The following is a 23,985-nucleotide window of genomic DNA, read 5'->3' as shown; positions in this document are numbered from 1 at the left end:
AAAACTCTAAATAAATAGCATGTTACAGTACACTCAAATACTGTAAGTTGTGCAATTGTAAAATCAGGGTCAATGAGAGATTCATTCTGTCTCAGCATCATGTCTTTGTGCTTGAGTCCGACCTGAGGTCTTTTTTTCCACATCACAAGTAAAGTTGTCTTTTTTGCTAGACAAAGAGAAACAACCCTCTGGTCTGACAGATCCAGCCTTGATAACAGTCTCTAAACCTTACTCTTGCTCTCCTCATCTTCAGAAAAACTGTATATATTCAGCACTTGGATACTGTAGTCCAACTGCAAAGGCCAAAAAGGTAAAATAAAACTCTAAATGAATAGCATGTGTGGCGAGTATCCCGGTTCCAGATCAGCGTCGCCCTGGAAACGCCGCTGCCACACTGATCACAGAAGCACAATACCTGTGCGTGATGAGTGGCGCACCTGGAGATCGTTCCCGCTGGCCATAAAAGCCAGGAGCGGAGACACCAGCGGGAAGGCACACCGGAGCTCCAGGCGACAGTAATGCTTGTTTCTCCTTATTCTGTGATGAGTCTCCTGCTCGTCCTGCTACGGCCGGCCAGTGGGTGTGTATCAATGGACCTATGATGAACGGCAGACAGTAAGAGCGCAAGCTGCGCAACTGGCCCGATTGGCTCACCTGTGGCTTCTCGCAGGGTCCCCTACCGCTGACCAGGTAGCGGAGAAAGTCCTCATCGATCGGCTGCAACGGGCGCTGCCCCGCCCGCTGAGGTGCCCGGTCAGTATGCGAAATCCCCAGAACATCCACAGTCTGCTAGAAGCGGTCGAGCTGGCGGCGGTGACGAACGCCCGCGAGGCAGGGGAGAGAGCGGGCCTGGCGCCCTGCAGGGCGATGGAGCGGCGTCCGCTCGAAGGTGCACCGCGACCAGGCAGCGTGCGTGATGAGTGGCGCACCTGGAGCTCGTTCCCGCTGGCCATAAAAGCCAGGAGCGGAGACACCAGCGGGAAGGCACACTGGAGCTCCAGGCGACAGTAATGCTTGTTTCTCCTTATTCACAGACTCCGACGGCACCCCCGGAGAGGGATCTCTCCACTTCTTACATGTACTCTTCCTCCTCTCCTTCTCAGATTGTTTCCATCTATTGTTCGTATCATCATTCAGTCACCTGTGCCCTCTGAACTGGCTCATATTTTGTACAGTTGGTTTGATCACATCATTAGAAACAAGTGTGAACAATGTTGAATTGTTGTGTGTAAACGATGACAACTGTGCTTTAGTTGTCTTTAACTTTTGCAGTTTGTGTTTAGCATTTTGCAGCACAAATGCATCACAGTGTGATAAGTGTTTAAGTGAATGAGAATGTGTTTAGAGTTTTGCAAAAAGAGTGCATGAGATTTGCAAATAGAGCCTAACTGCCTGAACGTGTTAAAGGTTTAGCAGAAAGAGTGCTTTATTCAACAAATTGGTTTAAGCTGAGAATTTGGTTCAGAGATTGGGGTTTAGTGTTTTAGCAATTCAGAAAAACTATTATTACAACAATACATGTAATAAGTAATACAGTTAATAAAATGATGTGAAGTGCAACTGTCAGAATTTTTTTTTTAAATTAAATATGAATACTGTCTCACTTCGTTAATCTTCAGGAAATAGTTTTTGCAGGCTGACACAGCTCATTTAAGGATATACATCTACATGTCCATTATCAGTGACAAAAGACTATTATCAATGATAGATAGGTAGGTAGACAGGCAGACAGACAGACAGACAGATAGATGTAATTACAAACTAAATAAATAAACAAACAAATTACACACATTCAATAAATAATAAATACCTGACACACTGTGTGAGGTCGTTTCTCTCTCTAACATAACACGTCAGCCAAATACTTACCCCTGACATTAATTAATCAAACCATCAATCAATTAACACAATAGGATTAACAAGCCTTGGGAAGGGATTTACACATGAACATATAATACTCTCTCTCCCTTGTGCTGTCTTTCTATTTCATGCTGGGAGTGGGTGTGTTCAAGTCTGGCATGTGTGGGAGAGCAGTATACAGGGCTTTCTGAGTCCCCTTTTTATGCTACTGCATGATTTTTCTTATTTCTTCTTCCTTCTACTCATCAGTTGCTAAATATTCATATACTTAGTTTTTTTTTCAGTTGAGTGGCACATTGAGCCCTGCCAAGTGCCGGGGGGGGGGGGGGGGGGTGCCACCTCTCTCCCCTAGTAACAGTTCACTTTTGTGCTGCAGGCAAGTTCCACATGAGGACATGCCCTCAGCTGTCTGTTATCAGAACAAGAATTTGTCATCAATTATGGAAAAAAAAAGTTTTTAAAATTTTTTTTTTTATTAATCGCTGGATAGCCCACACAACGTGCCCATCACAATATCCAACACAGCAGCTTCTTATTGGGAACCAAGCTGTAGTGAGAGCAGTATGATTTTGGAAAGAAAAAGCAGTCAAAATAATTCTAGGAGACTGTTAAAATGTTTCTTTTTGGAGAATGATTCTATATTTATTAGGACTGTCAATGTTAACGTGTTAATGCATGTGATTAATTAAATATGTTTAAAACTCTTTAATTATTTTTAATGCCATTAACACATCTATTCAATTTGAGGTTATAACTGTTTCATTCAGTTCTGTGTGATTTCTAAAGACTGATCAGGACCTGCAGGGCTGATTGGAGCTGATAGGAGTGCGCACACAGACAAAAGTCCCTAGCGGAGCACCCGTATATCTGTAAATGATGGAAAACCATTTTACAGGTAATTTATTTATAAATCAAACCCAGACAGGACATTGAACAAAAGTAAAGTAATTGTCCATCTTTGTATGGTGGAATGTAAACATCATCAAAGCTCAACATGTGAAATATTAATCCATCAGTGAACCGCTGCCATTTGCAGTACAGGCTTAATTATTTTGTGTTCTTGGAACTGAAAATTTTAACTACAAAAATTAATGAGATCAATTAAACACTGTAATTGACTGACAGCCCCAGTATTTATGTTTTGGACTATGAGGGATACACAGAAAATCATTTTTAAAAGGAATTAGAAATGTTTCCTTCAAACTTCAATAACTTTTCATAAATAACTTTTATTAGTTAAAAAAAAAAAACATAGACAGGCAGACAGAAAGATAGATAGAGAAATAGATAAGTAGATAGATGATAGATTGAAAAAAAAAAGATATTTCACAGTTGTGAAAAACTGGAGAACTGTAACTCTTGTGTATGGGTTACATAGAAATCCCCCCCCACCCCCCCAAAAAAACCGGTATTTATTTATTTATTTTAATGACAGTTGCAAGTTTACTCTTGATGAGCCAGTTGTGTACGTGTTAGAATTGTCTACCACACTGACAGCATAAATAGGGATCGTCTACCACATTGGCAGCATGTTACACACTACGTGTCACATCCTTGAAGTATTGGCATATCCCTACCATAGCAATGTCCGACGTAACTAAGCCTCCTCATGCATGTGCAGACACTCACTGCCAATAATGACCTGAAGTCATGTCGAGTCATGTTTATTTATAAGGCACTTTGGGTCAGAAGTTGAACTCTCACAAAACCCAGAAGCAAATTTAAATCATTTGTGATTTAAAACCAAGGAAAGCCCCGTTTCCACAGCAGGAACTTTACCCAGGAACAAGGGACTTTGGGCCAGTACTCTGTGTTTCCACCGCAGGAACCAGGCTAAAAATTTATTTTTAAATAAAGTTCCTAAGTAAAATAAAAAAAATTGTCCCTCAGAAAGTCCCTGCTCGTGAGGTAGTACTTTTTCAAAGGTTCGGAAATTTCGGGGGCGGGACTTGGGCGCTGAACATGCTGATTGGTTGAGTTCACGCAGCATTGTATTTCAACCACCATATATTTGCATTATTTTGAAAATATTACTGTTATTGTGTCATGAAATGTATTTTTAAAAGTATTTCAGGCGAGAATGTAGTTGTTTAAAACTCAAATCTGCGCTTTATTTATAAAGACAGCGCCTATTTAAAAATGTGTTGCGCCAATTTCGGAGAGGTGAGCTCCACGCGATCAGCGGGAGCTCAGTGCTCATGTTTTGCCGATGAGAGCAGCCTCAACTCGGCTGGTCTTTCTGATATTTGCCGCTGGCTCACATATTTCATATTTCAACTCGCAAAGTCCGAACTACCGAGGATGCAAGTCCGAACTTTGCTTACTTGGTATTGAGAAACGCGCGCAGACCTACCTCACCAGACTATTTGCCTAATCTTTACGGTACTTTAGACCGCGATGGAAACGCAGACAGCAACAGGTCTGGGGGAAAAAAAGTTCCTGGGACAAATTGTTCCAGGTAATTTCGGTGGAAAAGCGGCTGAAGTGTGATCATGCTCACTGGTTATTTTTCCTGTGCTGTGGACGGTAGAATGCATCTCTGATATCTCCTGTTGCTTCATTAAAAATGGTGAGAAAGGGAAAAAGAGGGAAGAAGCAGCAGTGATGATGCTGATATTTAGAATAATAGCTCCATTAGGAGATGCTCCGTCACATGCCTCATAACACCGTCTGGCCACATGTGCTAAAGTTTCATGCTGATTATCCTCCAGACCACGGTGCGATGATATTAACACACACTTCATAAGATAAAGGAAAGTGCTGCTGGAGTAGGACTGACACACACACACACACGGGTGGGTGTGCCTGTGTGTGTGTTCCAGAATGGACCACCTTGCCAAGCATCTGCTATGGAAGGAAGCCAGAGTAAAATCTGGGCCATGGTGCATCTCTCTCTCTCTCCCTCCTTCAAGTGTCAGCTGTACGGAGCAGACACTGAGCGTGTTTTCTGTGATCAAATCAATGGGAACACATGTTCTGACTTTCTCTCTGTGAAAGGGACGATTTTCTCGATCAAACATCCTTCCAAGTACAGTGACAGACGGAGCAAAAGGTGAAGGCTAAAGGAAGGAGGAAAAATGTTCCGATAAGGAGGGAGAAAACAAAAAAAGTTGGACGGAATAGATAAAATGACAACTTTAGAATGTTAAAACAATGATTCGCCAGTAACGTGTCTTTAACCCTTTGGGGTCGACAAACGCGGATACGCGTTTTGTGGCATCTTCTCCTGATAACACCGAAAATAACTTAAATTACACTTTCAGTTTTGATCTTACAGATAAGCGCAATACATCAATCGAATCTGTAAATGGTCTACTTTTATTTGTATACACACATAATAACAACAAAACTTTGTGCATTTATAAAATAAAGAAAACAAACAGCGCTCGCTGTCTGCCGCCTTGGTCTGCGTGATCTTCATTTAGAAACGCGTCATTAAAATGAACTGTAACTCAGCAAATACTCAACAAAGAGACATGAGAGATATATCTATAGAAAGCTTGACATGTCTACTTTTAAACTAAGTAAGTCTTATCGAAAGCAAATATTCTGTGAAAAGTAATCCATATGAAACCAACGCGATGTCCAAGTCTTTCACGTCTCCCTTCATTATATCTAATGCGACCACATATAGCGCTGAGCGCGCTATAGATATTATAATCGTCCACGTAAAGCGCGTGGCGTGTAAACGCCCACATCACAGCAAACAAAGCAGCAAGACCTAAAGTTTTTTTAATTTTACTGTTTGCGTCGCGCTGAGAGGAATAAGACAGAATTCACCTCAAGAACCTCAAAAATAAAGTGCACTATATGGTCGTGTCTTCACTCTCATGTCTTCTTGAACCTGTATGACATTCACTCATCTGTATAACACAAAATGAAATATTTAGAGCAGACCAAGCTGCTATTTTCCATACTATGAAAGTGAATGATGACCATGTGTGTCAAACAAGTGAATACAATTTTAACATCAAATTTCAGTCTGTTCATCCCTCAAAGCTCTCATATAGCTTCATAAAACTTGAAATATAGTGCAAATATAATAAACTGTAGTATAGAATACTGTTATGGTGCTTTTGTTGTCCTTTTTTGTCCTTGGTGGCAGTCCCTAGTCCCCATCCACTTTCATCGGACATTCTCACTGGTTAGAGCTTCTCAAACAGGGGGCATAATGACTTTATTTATTTACTATATTTATTTTCACTGCCGCCTAAAATGGAGCTCTAAAATTCTGTGTAGAACCTGAATTTTTGTTTTGTGGAATACTGAAATTTATTTATTTTTAGAATTAGAACTAGAAGTACCCATAGATTAAAATAAGATTTGAAAACAAAACTAGTGCCATTATGTGGTGTAAAACAGGGAGCCTTTGAGTCAGAAAGGTTGAGAGCCATTGTACTACTTCATGGAGACAACATGAGGGTAAGTAAATTATCTTTATTTTTGTGTGAAATATCATTTTAAGAGTGAAATGCAATAGGTTTAAAAAAAAAAAAGAAAAAGAAAACGATGCTGTGAAGTACTTAAAGGAAACCAGTGAAAATGAAGGAAATGAAAGTGTGTTTGAAGAGAGATGAAGAGAGAGAAGCAAAGATGATGAAATTCTGTCATTCAGGAGTTTTGTGAAGGGAATTTTGACAGACCATTACACAGGAGAGATGCATTACGCTGTGGAAAACAAATATATTCACAAATGTAGAGATGAACTGGGACTAAAAACAGCTCTCATGCTGGCCTTTCACAAAACTGAGTGTATAATCCCCCACTATACTGTACATCACACATGAATATAATGCAGACTATTGCTTGCAGTATTATCTAAATCATATATAATGATTTTCACTGCACTTTGTATTTATGTGTCTTAAATTGAAACTCAACAGTATGAAATGTTTAGGTTGTCTAAAGGTAGGATTCTTTCAATGACATTATATCTTAAATCCCAGATTATAACACAGTTATACTTCCCAATACACTAAGCAGCAGGGTGCATTTGATTGGATTTATTTTTACTATTGGACGGACTTGATTAACTAGACCTGTACTGTATGGCGCTATATATAACATCTAACTCCCACATGTTTGATTTAGCAGGTGAGGACACTCGCAGGCAGCTGAAGTGGGATGGCACAGCCAGCAATGGGTAGGTAAGTATAACATAGCTGCTCTTTGAAATGCTGTCTACCACCTGCAAACGCCAGGATTTGCAGCTTTAATGATGGCAAAACTTTTCTTCCTTTAAATCAAAGAACTGGATAATTAATCCAAAAAGAGACTGCAATTAAGGCTGCCATACTTAAGACTTTCGTGAAAGTGTCAATTGCAGCATTCCATTTAAGTCTACTCCTGATATGTCAAAATGTTTCATTTAAGTGATTTTTTGCAGTTGAACATTGTAACCAATTATAGTCATACCTTATGCTCCTGAATGCAGTGGTGAATCAGAGGTATTTAAATTACTCTAAAGCACCATGACACACCAAAACGACATCAAAGACAACTGTGTTGCCGCCTCGAGTCGCCTATGTCTGGGCCAAAAAGTTGTGCTTGAAAACACTGCAAAGACTATAGCCAACAGCCAAATATCGCGTAAATTCTGCATTTTATGCGGGAGGAACTGTCTTTACCAGCAGGCGGCAGTAGCCTACATTCATCATTCAAAAAGAGAAACCGAAACTAGGACTGTGATATAAAAAACAAAGCAGCAAATGCTTACCATTTTGAATATTATTAATGTTCATCAGTTGGTCTTCACTTTCTTTGTTCCAGGTGGCTATGTTGTAATGAAATTATTTGCATGTTAGAATGTTCAGGTAAGGTTAGAAGAGGTCAAATTAGAAGAGCCATCACTGTTTGCTTGCTTTCGTCACTTTCGCTTTTCTTCTGGTGCACTGCTTCGCTAAGATGAACAGCCAATCATAAACAGTGATCTCTCCCACCGACTGCCCAACACCGATTCAAAATGCTCAATCAGCCAAAAAGCCGCCAACGGGGTCTGACTAGTGCCGACAGTGCAGAACGCACTAAGAAAAACTGGGCTGAGAGATGCTCAATGGCGGCCTTCCTTTAGCCGACAGGCGTTCTTTGGCTTGGTGTGCCACGGCATTAGGACTATCTATAACAACAACTGGTCCTAATGAGTGATGTTTAAACAATCCAGTCCATAGATGCATGTTGAAAGTGTCAGTTACATGAAGGCACACGAAAATGAGTGCTAAATAAACACCTTGTGTTCCAATAAAAACTCCATTAATCACTTTTCATAAAAAAAAATCTGTAGAACCAAATAATGAAAATAAAAAATTGGAAGTATTTTGTATTTGAATTGGATTTTTGAATTCATATTATTTAAAATTTAAAACCACTAACTTTCAGTCTAGGGATGCCACAATTCTCAATATAATACTGAACTGTTCGCTATGACATCCACTGTTCACTGCTATTTTTTTGGCTTTGCGTTTAAATAATTTCCATGCGTTTTATCTCTCTCCGAATTGGCTCTGTTTGTTTATCCATGAGTCTACGTGTTGAGATCGGGAAACGCCTCCCCACTTATAGCGTGCATTTGAAATCAACACATGCCAAACATCCCTTGTAATGACATGTAATGAGAAGCGTTTCTAAACCTGATGTCAAACAAAAGATAACATTATAAAATTACCCCACAACATTAGTCAAATGTTTGAAATAACTCCCTTTTGTGATCTGATGTAGCTTCTTACACAGAAGAATGAGGCAGAAAATATATTGTATAGTGTAATAAAGGCTGTCGATTAGAAATGAATTACAAATATACTTAGACCTAGTTATTATGAAAATACCCGAGATGGCTTGAAGAACACAGATAAACTATATATTGTTGCAATTGAGTGTTTATTGTCTTCATGTTTCATCATTCAAAACTTTTCTGTCTTTTTTTTTATTCAGCTACAGCAATAGCTGGATGCCTTTGTCCATATTAGGGATTTCCTGGAATGTCAGTTCTATTACTTCTGTTATGCATATGTGGATTTTCTGCACAAGGGAGCCCTCCGGTTTCCAGTATGAATGAAACAGACATTACGTGTGTTCAATAATTGCCATCCATCCTATTTTGGGTAAAAACAAGAAACATAATACTTCTCTCAAAAGAAATTTGAAGTAGACATATGATAATCCATGCTTTTCTCCAGTATACAAAAGTCTACAGGAGCTAGAAACGCATCAAAATGCTCCCATTATAATCAGCAAGTACAGACAGTGTAAATTAGAGGTTTCATGTGGAGCACATAGCTTTGGTTATAATAGGAACATTAGCAGGAGTTCAAAACTCAGTGCATGGATGGTCAGTGAGCTCACACTGACCAGCAGAACTCAAACAGCCTGTGTAATGTGGATCTGTGTAAATCTGCAGTGAGTGACCGCTTCAGTGATTAGTGGAAGAGCACTAGAATTTAATATTGCTCGCTCCCTGTGTATAATTTATCTAAAATTTGATTCACAATTTTTATTTTCATGCTGCAAAATAGTCTAGTAGTCGAAGTAGTCAACCCTTCAGGCACAATTCTGATTTACTGATGTATAAAAAAAAAATCATTCCACAACACATCTGGTTTTGTAAATGTTGCCTTTAAAAATAATATCGCATGTATAGAATGTAGTCACCCCACACAAAATAAGTATTTTAAGGTAAATTGTATTAATTGAAACCGATAATTGTAATATCAAGGGACATAATATTTCCATAATTATTGTCATGAAGCAATATGTATACAGTATAATATTACACACACACACATGCCTGCACAAATGGACAAAGGCATGCATATAGAGCAGACACATAGTGTATGCGTCACACGCATTAAAAGAAAAAGAGGCAGAAATAGAGAAGAGGGGTCTCGAGAGCTGACAACTTGCCTAACAACGAAAGACTCCCACCTACCAGTGCTCTGCCTTCTGCCTGCCAGCGTCTATGGTGAATAATCTGCCTCTTACTTTATCTTGATTCATATACACTCATATGTATAACTCACATTTACTACTGTTGTTATGTTTGTTATATTAATATTATTATGTATATTTATTCATATCCACACATATGCATCACACTTATTTTTTACTGTTATCATTCCCCTAATAATGCGTTTTGCATTGTTCTTTATTCTAACTAGTTCTTCGGCAAAACAAATATGCCATTATTTTTTCACGCCAATAAAACGCATCGTAACACTGAAAGGAAGGCAGAGAGAAAGAAAAGCAGAAAGACAGAAAAAAAGGAGCCTCGGGGAGAGTAAAAAATGCTAATATAAAAAGTACAAACTGTACCAGTGGCAGATGCTGAGAGGGAAAGGATAGAATAAGAGGAAGAGAAGGAGAGATAACTAAGCGGCGTCTGAATGGAAATGGACAGAATGCAGAGCAGAGGGACAATGCGGAGAGAAACAGATAAACAGATTGTGTGAGTGAATAAAGAGAGCAAATTTCCTGCTTCTGAAATGACAGGAGTAATTTTAAAATGTCTCATCGTGCCACTCTTCAGCACACAGACACCTACACGCATGTGAAAGAGAACAGTTCAAAAGGGATTGTTTCAGAGATTGTACTCGAGATTAAATCTGCGAAAACCTCATTAAAACTGACACTAAATGAGACTTCAAGAAGACGCCGTGTAAACATCATCCAAATTACACAGGTACCAAAACCCGGTTTCTAAAATAGTTCACAGTTGCATATCTCCTCTATAATAATAACGTTCTTCTGCTCAGAAAATACACTCGGCGTAAAAGTTTGAGCGGCGGACGCGTTCAAAAAGATCATTACGGGTGCCGGATGATTAAAGGCAGCGTCATTAGGAACGATATCATTAAAACAGAGAGGACGGACTGCTAGAAACCACATGTGTTCAATTAATAAGCTGAAGAGGTGCAGTGCTACAAACACACTCGCTGATGGTTCAACTCATTCTTCTGTTTTTAATCATTAAAGCTTCGGTGGAGCTCAGACAGCCCTCCAGGCTAGAAAAACACCTATCAAACTTTCACAATTCCACTTTTTTTCTGAAGAAGGTAATAAAGTCTTGATGTATATGTGAGGGAAACTGCATTAACTGTAGCCCAGCACCCCGGAGCAAATAAATGTAGAGAATAACATGTTTAGACAGCTTGAACGGCATCCGATTAGGCACGTTTGGTGTTGCGACTAAGAGCAGTGGTTTTGTCGTCCTCCTTCTTCATGTATAAATAAGCTTACCTAAAGTGCTAGTCTGTGTAAACAAGACAACTACTGAGCGCCTTCATTATTGTACACTAAACCACCTATTCTGTGTGTTTGCTTTATTAAATTGAGAGGAGTCTATAAGACTAAGTGATGAAAAACAGAAATCTCCCAAATGTCAAAATCGGAAAGAGCCGGGTAATCTGCTCTTATACGTTGAGTTTTATGTAAGGAACACTGATGTTACTTGAAAATTTGATTTGAAACTATTTTCATTTTTAAATCATTATGTTCTCTCTCTTTTTTTCTCTTTTTTAAACTCACTGGTAATTGTGTTACAACCCCAGATACTAACTGTAAGTATGCCACCATCCGTTCTATTCAAAAATCCTTTTAATGGTTCTCAGACTTTAGCCCTCTCATACATCTCTGTGTGCCCAAGAGATTATTCTCCAGAGTGGAACGTTAGATTGTCTGCTGCAGGCCTCATCACTGCTTGGAGTTAAATACAAAAAAACAAAAAAAACACTAAGGAAGATTTCAATCCGTTATTAAGCACCTACAAGACAACTATGAGCAATACAGCTGTTTAGCGACGACCTCTCCCCCCCCGCCGCCTCCGGTCTTCGAGATCTCCACCCGGAACCGCTTCGCTCCCCTCCGCGAGACGGAACGCGACGCTGTGATCATCGGAGACTCCATCGTCCGGCACGTCCGTGCTACGTTAGCTGAAGGAGAACTGGCCCCCCGACTGAGCTTGGTTTCTCCCAAGGTTTTTTCTCCATTCTGTCATCGATGGAGTTTTGGTTCCTTGCCGCTGTCGCCTCTGGCTTGTTTAGTTGGGGACACTTCATTTCCAGCGTTATTGTTGACTTGATTGCAAAGATACTATTTAAACTGAACTGATGATGACATGAATGAATTCAATGATGAACTGTCTTTAACTGGAAAATTAGTGTTTACTATTGTCATTTTGCATTATTGACACACTATTTTCCTAATTAATGCTGTTCAGTTGCTTTGACACAATCTGTATTGTTAAAAGCGCTATATAAATAAAGGTGACTTGACTTGACTTTAGTAGTATTTTATTAATGGGTCTTTGACTTTAGCCAGTGAGCACAAAGAGCTCTAATAGATTTCATTCCGTCGTGGTCACCTTGTAACCCACATCATCTCATCTGTTGCTTTTATGAGTGGTTCTGGGGCAAGTGACCCAGAATGTTCAGAAAGAAAAAAAATGATCCATTTCCTGCTCCTCTGAAGGGCATATAGATTAATAATGTCAGCCGCGTCAGATGGGGCCACTCAGACTATCTTTTCAGTTATAGAGAATAAATTCTCTCAGTTTTCATGTTTGACACACATTTCTGCTGCCATATAAAGAGCCACAGATGTTTTAAAAGCATCTAATAATGCGTTCATTATAACACAGCAACTGTTACCTCTTAAATACGTGCGCACGTAGCACGAATCAAAAGAGTTTTATCGTCCATCTCTCAGAGGAGCAGGAAACCTCACATCTTCTTTGCAACCGTAAACTCTTGCTCCTCATACACCCATCCCTCTCTCTCTCTCTCTCTCTCTCCCCGATGGTACGACAGCTCTGATGGCTGAACTTTAAATGACAGAGATGAAATTAATTCATAGGTGAAAATCCATCATTTCAGATCCGGATTCTGTGCCACCTACAAGCATAAAGAATTAATTGAGTAATCTTACTGCGAGGCAGAGAGAGTGAGGGAGCAAGGATGAGAGAGAGGGAGGAAGGGAGAGAGGTCATTTTATTCTCATTTTTACCTCTGACAATTTCCTGTCAGAGGATAAAGCAACACAAATAAATAAATAATTGAATATAAAAAAATAAATAAATTAAAGAACTGAACAAATAAAAGCATATTTCTATCTGAATATGAAATGAAGGCCTGTTCCACTGCTATTAAATGAGAAGATGCAAAGTGACAGTGATTTTTTTTCTATCTCCGTGTTTTCTGTATTCATATGCGTTAGTGGGAGTCATAATTCAATACAGAGGGGAGGTGAGACTGTGGGGTGGGGGGCATGAATACGTGGGCAGCGTGTAGATATACATTCACTTTGCTGAGATCTGTGCGTTTGTGTGTGTAGGTGTGTTGCTGTAAGTAAAGACACTATGGCAGAACAACTGGTCTGTTAGTGTAGTATAGTGAAAAATAATTAATGTTAAAGCTGCATATAACAACACACACACACCGGCTATCTGTGAGTGCTTTAGTGGTTCAGTAACTTGACATATACAGAGACAGACACACACACAAATGTTGTGGAATGACGGTGTTGGTAAGACACTAGAGTGCCTGCTTTGAGACTTGAAAGCCCAAAGCATTTACACACTGCCGTCTTGGGGATTGACTGTTACATGAGCTAATCTATCTCTCACAAGAAACACATACGCGCTTAAAAAAAAGTGTGGTGAACGGCTGTTCCCTCATGCTCAATTTGTACTGCAGAAGTATAGTTTTTCAATTCCTCCAGACATTCATTGGATTAATTGTATTATTGTCTGATAATCATAGATCCTGCTTTCACCGTGGCATGTCTGACTCAATTCCGTCACCTTTGACTTTCATTATAATCTCATTTTACCTTTTCAAGACTATGTAAATTAAAAACCTTTAGCATGATAATGAATTTACTGCGGCTGTGTAATCTGCAGTCTGCCGTCATTTGAAGACGAACTGCGGCATTTATCGGCACTGGAGCCATGACACTGGCTGAACTGTGAAGGCGGGAGTCTGCGCCGAGACGAGGGACCTCGTGGCTCCCGACAGGAAAAGACTCTTTTAGCACCTGCGATGGTTGGCGATCTCAAGAGACCTGGGAACACAGGTGCTGTGAGCTCTTATAAAAGCTGTCTAGAATCTACAGTATACAGCAAGCTAACATGCGAGTGGATGGTGTGAAATGCAGGCAGACCGTTGAGAAGCCATCGAGTGCTGTGCTGAAGCTAAATCAGTAAATTAGCATGTCTTACTGTGGTGTTCCTCTCAGGAAACAGTTTGGGAAAAAATGTGACAGTTCTAGTAGTGTAAAATCAGGCAATGCTGCAGAATATCTGAATATATGCGTACATGCTTTCCCGGTTTATTATTTTTTAGAGAAGAAGAACCTTTTTTACTCTGCTTCCACATGCTTGTCTACACCTCATGAGAAACTGTGTAATTGGCTTTATGAGCTCTCGGTATGAGCGGTTACAGCGCATTTTAATGACAGCATCAATGGAGAAGCTTGATATTAAAAACCATCTGACCCAGGATTTCAAGATATTTAAATTAAGTAAGCGCCCTTCTCCTACCTGTTACGCGCACACAGAGACATGCACACAATGCAGTCTGGCCTTAATGCGCTTGGCCAGCCTTTGTAATTAATTTTTATTTGCATCTATTGGATCAGGAGAAATTAATTAGATCTCTCTCTGGACACAAAGATGTTATCCATACCACATCCATCTTTCTGTGTGAGAGCGAGAGAGCATGGTCGCTGCCCACTCAGAAGGAAGCCAAACATGATTCACTGAAAAGATTCTTTGAGGCCAATGTAAGACTAGATGAAAAAAAAAATTGTGAAAAAAAAAATTGTGAAGGCTCTTATAATTCAATATGCCAATGCTTTCTTAAGGGGCCATATCATGTAACTTTTTTGTGCTTTTATAGCATTAGTCAAGGTTTCCTTTTTCAATGCATTTAGTTTAGCATCTGCATCTTTTTGCATGTGAAATAAGCAATTTAAGGGTTGCAGTTTTGCAGTCTGGTCTAAAATAGTTGGCACTGCCCTATCCTTCTATTATAGCTTTTTTTGTAAAGCCTGCATTGTGACACATTCAGGAAGCAATCCATGCAGACAAGGGTGGGCAAAATAATGATAGTCACAATAAACTGGTAAAAATTTGACACCTGTATAAATTTTGAATTGTCTCTATTGCAGTTATGCTCATGTGATGCTGCAGTGCTGCAAATTTATCAAAATGTATAACTTTGATGTATTTTTAAGCCTAACCACTTTAAACTTTCATGTTATTTTAAGCCGTTCAAGTGCAATAAGACACAAATAAGAAAACTAAATTTGGTAGTTGCATGTTTTCTGTGCACACGCACCGATCTGTATCTGTTTTCTATTGTATTTAGTTGTATTATTGTTTGTAATTAGATTCTTTGTTCGTTCTTATTTTATTACTGTTTACTTGTTTTCAATAAGCTTGATAACTTTTTACTTTCTGTACATATGTTAGACTAATATCAGTGTTTTTTAACAACCTTATTTCCAGCAAAAATAACTAATATGTGACCTGTGCTGGCAAAATGAGTCACAATGAGCACATTTTCAAAAATGAGTTATTTTTATGTTCACACTCTCCATTAAAAGACCTTCAGAATAATGTATGATTTGTTGTAATCAGACGAAAAGTGACTGAGCTACACCTGTTTGAAGTCGATAGAGTCAGCAAAGTCAATTTTGAGAAAAATCAAGCAAAAGTTTTCTGAAGGTTCCAAAGCAAAATCACAGAGCAACGTTGCATCTTTTCCTCCAGTTCTTTTCTTAATAATAATTACTATATTAATAATCACAATATAGCTATTTTTATTTTATCTTTATTATAAATAAGAACAGATGCAAAAAACAGTAGAACAAATATAAGAAAGAAACAAATAATGCATTACCTTTTTCATTTTACAAAAGCATTCAAGTAAGAAAAACAAATAATCAAATGTAAAAATCCCTTAGTCTGTTAATTTAAAAACATTTATTATTAAAACTACAAAAGCAGTTCAATCAAGAGCAGCGAGTGATTCCCTCTTTTCTTTTATTGTTAGATTAACATTAATGAGGCGGCCTATATTAAGACCCACTGTAATGCATGGATCCAGGCACGGCGCCAGAATTTTTTCTCTACCGGTGCTAAGGTTTCTCTCTCAAAACTTTCTCTCTGACTCCTCTTTATTTTCTCCTTCTTTGGCCCCCTCAGAGACATGGTTTCCTACCTGCACTCTTGTTTTCTTTATCAAAAAAAACGGTCCATCTCATCTGCTCGGGGGGCTAAACCGTGGCTATTCAAAATTCTGACGGGGCTATAGCCCCCCCTAGCCCGGTGTAGCGCCGTCACTGCATGGATCTAATATAATGTTACACATCAGATGTTTTTCCCTAACAGTTCCCCAAACGTTCACTTAAGACATAACAGATTATGTTTGCGTGAATACTTAAATAATTCTGTGTATATTTGTATATGTATCGGGATCGCGCGCAGTCAGAAGCGCCTTTATGCGCACGCTTCGGATGACAGACAACGTGAGAAGCAAGCGGAGAAAAGGTACTCCTCTCAGAAAACGTACAAATAAAGGTAATTAAACATCTAAAATTATTATTAGGAGCATTTGGGATCGCTAGACGAGGGCTTAATGAACTCATTTTATTAGCCGGTGCGCAATGCATTCCGTCTCATTTTGCCAGCACGGGTCACATATTGTGATTTATACAACAGTTCGTTCTGGTTCTCAAATCTGATTGGTTGAGAACCGTGAGATATTGTACTGGTATCGCTACAGGAACGCCCTTTCACAATTTTGTATCACTCCGCTTGTTCTAGCCGGGTCTATGTTTTTTTTTATTATTCACTGAGCTAATCGTAGAGTACGTTTGTTAAATAAGAAGAAACGTCTAGCTTCGCGGTCTATACGAATTCTAAAAGTGAAGTATGTTTAACTGTCAACTTGAGCTTTGAATCCGTGGCGGAAGGAAGTAGTTCCGCACAAAAGAGGGTTTTATTAGGCACTCCGTTGTTTCTTGTTTAATTACACACATGTTTCGTCGAACTGTTGTATAAACGCAATATCACTCTCGTACTCGAGCGATACCGGCTCTATATCAGCATGGCTGATATAGAGCCGGTATCGCTCTCGTACTCAAGTGATATTGCTCATATATATCATTAACATAAAAAAAAGACTCTTATCATAGACTTTGGTCATATGGCCCTGCCTACATGCAGAAATGTGCTGCTTACAATATTAAATAGTTCACCCTAAAATGAATGCCTGTGTAACTTTTCTTTTTTATGAGAAACACAGTAAAAGATATTTTGAAAAACATTGATGCTTCTATGGGCCGCTATACGTAAGCCGTCCACCATATTGTCTGTGAACACTACAGAGAGCAATAAGAGTGTATCTGCACAGTAGGCTGTACCAAACTCTTTTATTTCAAAACAGTAACTCCATGTTTTTCATGATATGACAATTATTTAGCACTTAACTTTTTAAAAAATTTTATTTAGCGCTTAACTAATTGATGTAACACTGTTTTAACATTATCATACTGTCGGTGCTCAGATTTGAATTTATATTCTCGGCAGGCACTTTCTTATCAAAGCGACTTTGATAAGACAGCGCATACATTATGTGCGTGGAAGAGAGATGCAAAGCAAAAAAGTAGATAGCGTATCCGAGTCAAGTACTACAGTTGAAGACAAAAACACTACAAGCACCAACCATGAGGTGCGAGGAAGGAGTGTGGAGGAAACTCTAGATCTAGAGAAGTAGGAACCTTTTGTGTGAAGAGATGAAAGTGCTACATGACCAGATGTACCAAATCATTACCAAGACAATGGTGCTGATTAAGAGCCGGTATCGCTCTCGTACTCAAGTGATATTGCTCATATATATCATTAACATAAAAAAAAGACTCTTATCATAGACTTTGGTCATATGGCCCTGCCTACATGCAGAAATGTGCTGCTTACAATATTAAATAGTTCACCCTAAAATGAATGCCTGTGTAACTTTTCTTTTTTATGAGAAACACAGTAAAAGATATTTTGAAAAACATTGATGCTTCTATGGGCCGCTATACGTAAGCCGTCCACCATATTGTCTGTGAACACTACAGAGAGCAATAAGAGTGTATCTGCACAGTAGGCTGTACCAAACTCTTTTATTTCAAAACAGTAACTCCATGTTTTTCATGATATGACAATTATTTAGCACTTAACTTTTTTAATTTTTTTATTTAGCGCTTAACTAATTGATATAACACTGTTTTAACATTATCATACTGTCGGTGCTCAGATTTGAATTTATATTCTCGGCAGGCACTTTCTTATCAAAGCGACTTTGATAAGACAGCGCATACATTATGTGCGTGGAAGAGAGATGCAAAGCAAAAAAGTAGATAGCGTATCCGAGTCAAGTACTACAGTTGAAGACAAAAACACTACAAGCACCAACCATGAGGTGTGAGGAAGGAGTGTGGAGGAAACTCTACATCTAGAGAAGTAGGAACCTTTTGTGTGAAGAGATGAAAGTGCTACATGACCAGATGTACCAAATCATCACCAAGACAATGGTCTGCTCCCGCAGAAGTCAAACAAATACAACCTTATGTAAGTGTGTTTAACAATAACATAACCTTAATATGTGTGTGTGAATATGAGTGTGAGATAATGGAGTGTAGTTTACTGACCGAAGTAGTTATTAGTGTGCCGCATAAATATTGCATCACTGAGTAGCGAAGAGAAAGTGGGGTGTGTGCAGCAAGACTAGGAAGTCTGTTTAACTGTGTGTGTATCTCCCTCTGCGGCAACTCTCATTAAAATTGTAAAGTCATACACTGATGAGGGCACTCTAGAGTAACCCGCACACACGCACGCACAAGAATGAAATATTATTGAACATCATCATCATCACCACCAACATAATCTGGCTGACCTACAAAAAATGTTTAATAATATAATATGTAATAATATAAAATAATCATGTACCGTTCTCTGGCTCAGACTTGCGTTCTTGTTCTGTATCGGTGAGGGACAGGACAGAGTTTGCTCGGCTCGACAGGCAGGAACTGTGCTCTGACTTTACTTCCTGCATCCACAACCGCAGGGCGTGGTCAGGGGAGGTGCCGCCCTCAGATTCGGGATCGGAAGGGACACCAGCAGTCACGCCTCCAGGGTAAGCAAGGTCCTGATTGGCCGCGTGAAGCTCTGTCTGGAAATCAGGGAACCCGGTCTTGGAGGGGTCCGAGAAATCTGTGAAAATCAGAAAGAGAAAGGAATGAATTAATTAAATGTATTGCGCAAATCAAAGTTTTAGTACGCACACACATAGGCTAGTGGATTAAAGTTTAGAGCTGGAGTTGTGTACTGACTGCTGAGATTTCTGGAGCCTGGCTGAGAAACAATTTTGTTCCCTCTTCAGAGATTGAGAATGGCTTAAGAAACCTCAAATAAATATTAAACAAAAAAGAGTTCTGCTTTTAACCGCACAAAATGTGAAAACCATTTAAATTCCCTCAAGAATCTCAGAGAGTGTAGGAGACATATGGGTTTACACACATGCACACTCATACACAGAACCTCAATGTGTGTGTGAACTAGCACTACTTTTCTCTCTCATTTTTACGCTTACAGTACATCAGCTCACTCTAGCATACACACACAAACTGTCAGACTTTTGTACCTGTTTTGCCCCCGTAGTCCTTCCTGTGTCTCCTTATTTGGTTATGTTTCTGTCCTCGTTTAGTTTGATTATGTTCCATTGTTGTCACCTGTGTTCCCCTGATTGCCCTGTGTTTATAAGTCCTAGTCTGTACAGTTAGTGTTTGTCAGGTCTACCAGTGATGTACGTGTGTCTACCTCCTGTTCCCTATGTTGGATTTACCCCCTGTGTTGGATTAATAAGGACTCTTTCGATTATCCACGGCTCCGTGTTCCTTCCGGCAGCGTAAATTGACAGAAGACCTGACCGAATACAGATACCTCCGTGTTTTCCCCTCCGTTTGTTTTCTCGTTTTACTTTCAGTGTTTTTGTTTCCGATGTGTTTCCCTAATGGATCCCCTCCTTAGCCCCGAATACATCCTCCTCCTGCTGGAGCATGGGGGAAGATCGCTCGAGGGTCATCCCAGACTGTTTCAGGCTATTGCCCATCTTACCACCTACCCGGACGACGCGCTCTGCGCGTTCTATAACGCCAGCCTCAACCCCGTGTGCAGAGCTCCGTCATCCCGCCGCGATCTACGAGCCAGCGCAATGCCGAGCGACTGAGCAGAGGATCGCCCCGGAAAGAGAGCCCAAGCCATCAGACCAGGTGCGAGAGCCGGCGAAAATGCCCGCCACGAGGGAGAAAGCTGCGGACGGTGTGAGCGCGGAGAGGAGCTCCGCCCCCTGCACCGCAGCTGAGGGTGAGCTGAGTATGGTGCGGCGAAAGTGCTAAAACAAAGAGGGGAGGGCTCCAGTCCCCGAATCCAGTCCAGCGCGGTTGTCACCTGTGTTCCCCTGATTGCCCTGTGTTTATAAGTCCTAGTCTGTGCAGTTAGTGTTTGTCGGGTCTACCAGTGATGTACGTGTGTCTACCTCCTGTTCCCTATGTTGGATTTACCCCCTGTGTTGGATTAATAAAGACTCTTTCGATTATCCACGGCTCCGTGTTCCTTCCGGCAGCGTAACGTGACACAAACCACATTCTCTGAAGATTCTCCGAAGTAGCTTTACTGGCATGAGAAAAAAGTTTAATATTGCCATAGCATTGGTAACATTTAATGACAGACATACAGTACAGTTTAAAAGTTTGGGGTCAGTAAGAGATTTCTTTAATTAATAGTTTTTTTTAATATATAATTTCTATATCATTTCTATTTATAGTTTAAGTTTTTGAACAAGTCTTTTATGCATTTATTTGATCTGATCTGAGTGAAATATTATTACAGTTTAAAAGAACTATTCTATTTGAATATATTTTAAAATGTGATGGCAAAGCTGCATTTTCAGCTGCCATTGCTCCAGCCTTCAGTGTCACATGACTTCTCAGAAATTATTCTAATATGCTGATTTGGTGCTGTTGAAAGCAGTTATGCTGCTTAATATTTTTGTGGGATCAATGATTATTCAGTGAGTATTCTTTAATTAATAGAAGTTCAAATGAACGCATTTATTTGAAAAATAAATCTTTTGTAACATTATAAAAGTCCCCTTTGATCAATTTAATGCATTCTTTCTGAAAAAGTATTAATTTCTGTATAATAATAATAATAATGATGATGATGATGATGATGATGGTAGTGTACATCATTTTATAAAAAGAAACAAAACAAAAAAACTTGTTGTCATTCTCTTCTTTTTTCATCCAGCCTCTTCTCATCTCATCTGTTCCCATTTCCTCTTGCCTTCTCTTCTCATCTCATCATATCCTAACTGGTCTTTTTGGACTACTTAGGGAACTTTGCATTTTGAGCAAGTGTATCTACATACTGTAGACATAGCACACTACAATCTCTTTCTCACAGTCTTCTCTCAATCAAGTGTGATTTTTCAGACCTGTGTGTGCGTGTGAGAAGCGAGCTCTTTACTCAAGTGTCCTTAAGAATCCTCTCCTCTACCTCTCTGACTCCTGTCTCCGTGGCGACCCCTCTCACTGCTCTCCCTGCTCTAATCATCTCAGTACTAATTGCCCACGATGCACTTCTCCGTCCTTCACTGAGAACATGACCCCCGCTTCTCGACCTGACCCACACACACATACACACTCGTCCACGAGCAGACAGGGATGGAAAAAGCCAGGGTAAGAGGAATGGGTGAAAGACCTTTCTTTACATCTCTTTCCATTTCTCCTCCTTTCTCTCTCTCTGTCTCCATTTCCATCTCTCTCTCTATCCATCGCTCTCTTTGTAAAGCTGTTTCCGTGGTAACTGGAACGGAATGTTTTGTTCTGCATGTAGCATTTGAATAATTCCATTGAGGAAACAAAAAGCCTCACTGTAACCTGCTCAACCACCGCCTTATGTATAATATATGTATATATGTATATACTGTATGTATGTACGTATGTATCTATCTATCCTGATGTTGGACCCATACAGCTGAGAAACAAAATTCAGTGCTGAGGGTAGTCTAAAAGTATGTTTGAAACAGTTTGACATTTCTTGAATCACTGCTAAATTAATGGGCAGTATTTCAAATTTCTGCAGGTCCACAGATTTATTTATTTATTTATTTTTTTTTATGAGCATGAAGCTTTGAGAAATGCTGTGTGGAGTTGATCATTTGCAAAAGGAAACCCACAAAGGCCCATGCATTATTATTTTTCTGTCTTTTTTCTTTTCTTTTCTTTTATTTATTTATTTCTTTTCTTTTGAGAAAACATGTAAACAAATGATATGTATGCCATCTGGATAACATCATTTATTATAAAGTATATATATTTTTATTAATTATATATCATTTAATCATACATATTTAATGATGTATATAATACATATTAATGTAATAGATAATAATTTGGAGTTTTAAAAAAATATTATTAGTGTAATTTTGATTTTTAATCAAAAACAATTCATATATACTCTAAATGTATCTGTTCAGGTGGCCAAAGGGTCCAGCAGAACTAAGTTATATTCAGCAAGAATAAAAATGAAAGGGAACATTGCTTGTGTGTGTTCGTTAGTTGTGGGGAATCCTTTAATTAATGGAAATATTTCACCCTTGGGACTCAGACAAGCAAAAATGCCTCCATGAATGTAGAATATCAAAGACAGAAGAATAAAGGGTGAAATAAATTATATTATTAAAATTATTTTAAAATTTAAATTGTAAATCATTTTTCAAAAGTAAAACACACATCCCATTATTATTTAATGGCAATAGTGTTTGATGTTTGGCGTGTGCGTGTCTGTTGATGGCTCATTTCAATTTACAGTGAGTTTTTTCAAAGAATCCTGTACCTCACTAAGGAATCACACCATATAATCACTTTCATTAAAGCAAATATCAACAACATCAAACAAAACAACTCTGGAACTATGATCTCCTTTAGATAATGCAGCTTTACATGCAATGTCAGATGCTCATGATAACAGCTCCAGTGCCCCTCTACTAAATGTAGAGGTACATTAATTATGTGTCATCATTTAATGCTGTCTCTCTCACACAGACACAAGCAAGCATGTACACATATCCTTGTGGAAATTTCGTTTGACATCCATTAAACGTTATATGATCTGATCTCAATATATTAATTAAGCTACTGTATGTTTAAAATTAAACTATATACCACAACAATTCTATTCCTAATCTTTCGTGTTTTTAAAATTCAAAATAAGACATTACTAGTCTTTTTAATAGTATTTGTTATTGCCATAATCTCTTTCTTGACAAACTTTGGCTTTCTAGATTACAGCGTTTGACATCCATTAAACGTTATATGATCTGATCTCAATATATTAATTAAGCTACTGTATGTTTAAATTAAACTATATACCACAACAATTCTATTCCTAATCTTTCGTGTTTTTAAAATTCAAAATAAGACATTACTAGTCTTTTTAATTGTATTTGTTATTGCCATAATCTCTTTCTTGACAAACTTTGGCTTTCTAGATTACAGTGAGATTATTTGAAATGAAAAAAAAAAAAGTTTATTCAGAAAGGATGCAGTGAATTGATCAAAAGTAATTTATAATGTTACAAAAGATTTCTATTTCATATAAATGCTGTTCTTTAAAATTTACTTATTCCGAAAAAATGTATAATGGTTTCCACAAAAATATTACATTTTTTAATCAAAATTCATTCATAATAATAAGAAATGTTTCTTCAACACCAAATCAGCATATTAGAATGATTTCTGAAGGATCGTGTGACAGTTATTATAAACTAAAATAATTTAAAACACTTTTTTTTTAATTGTAATAACATTTCACAATGTTATGGTGTTACTGCATTTTGATCAAATAAATGCAGCCTAGGTGAACATAAGAGATTTCTTTCAAAAACATAAAAAAATCTTACTGACCCCAAACATTTGAATGGTAGTGTATATGTCATTCTTTTTAACATTCTTTTTCTACTTTTTTAAACTCAAAATTTGATTGTAAAAGAGTTTACAATTTAATTTAAAAAACATTATATTCTG

At 38.5% G+C, this 23,985-nt stretch overlaps 1 protein-coding gene across 1 annotated transcript in view; it reads right to left on the bottom strand.

Annotated features, from left to right (window-relative positions):
- Window positions 1–23,985, bottom strand: part of LOC107741271 (teneurin-1-like) — a 166,835-nt gene that overhangs the window by 98,859 nt on the left and 43,991 nt on the right. Inside the window, exon 3 of the mRNA XM_016553970.1 lies at window positions 18,845–19,108. Within this exon, the coding sequence (XP_016409456.1) occupies window positions 18,845–19,108 (264 nt within the window). The remainder of the gene's footprint in view (window positions 1–18,844; window positions 19,109–23,985) is intronic.

This window comes from Sinocyclocheilus rhinocerous, unplaced genomic scaffold (assembly GCF_001515625.1).
Source record: "Sinocyclocheilus rhinocerous isolate Xijiao unplaced genomic scaffold, SAMN03320098_v1.1 scaffold615, whole genome shotgun sequence".
In the NCBI taxonomy this organism is placed as follows: Eukaryota; Metazoa; Chordata; class Actinopteri; order Cypriniformes; family Cyprinidae; genus Sinocyclocheilus; species Sinocyclocheilus rhinocerous.
This window is presented reverse-complemented; position numbering and strand designations above follow the sequence as displayed.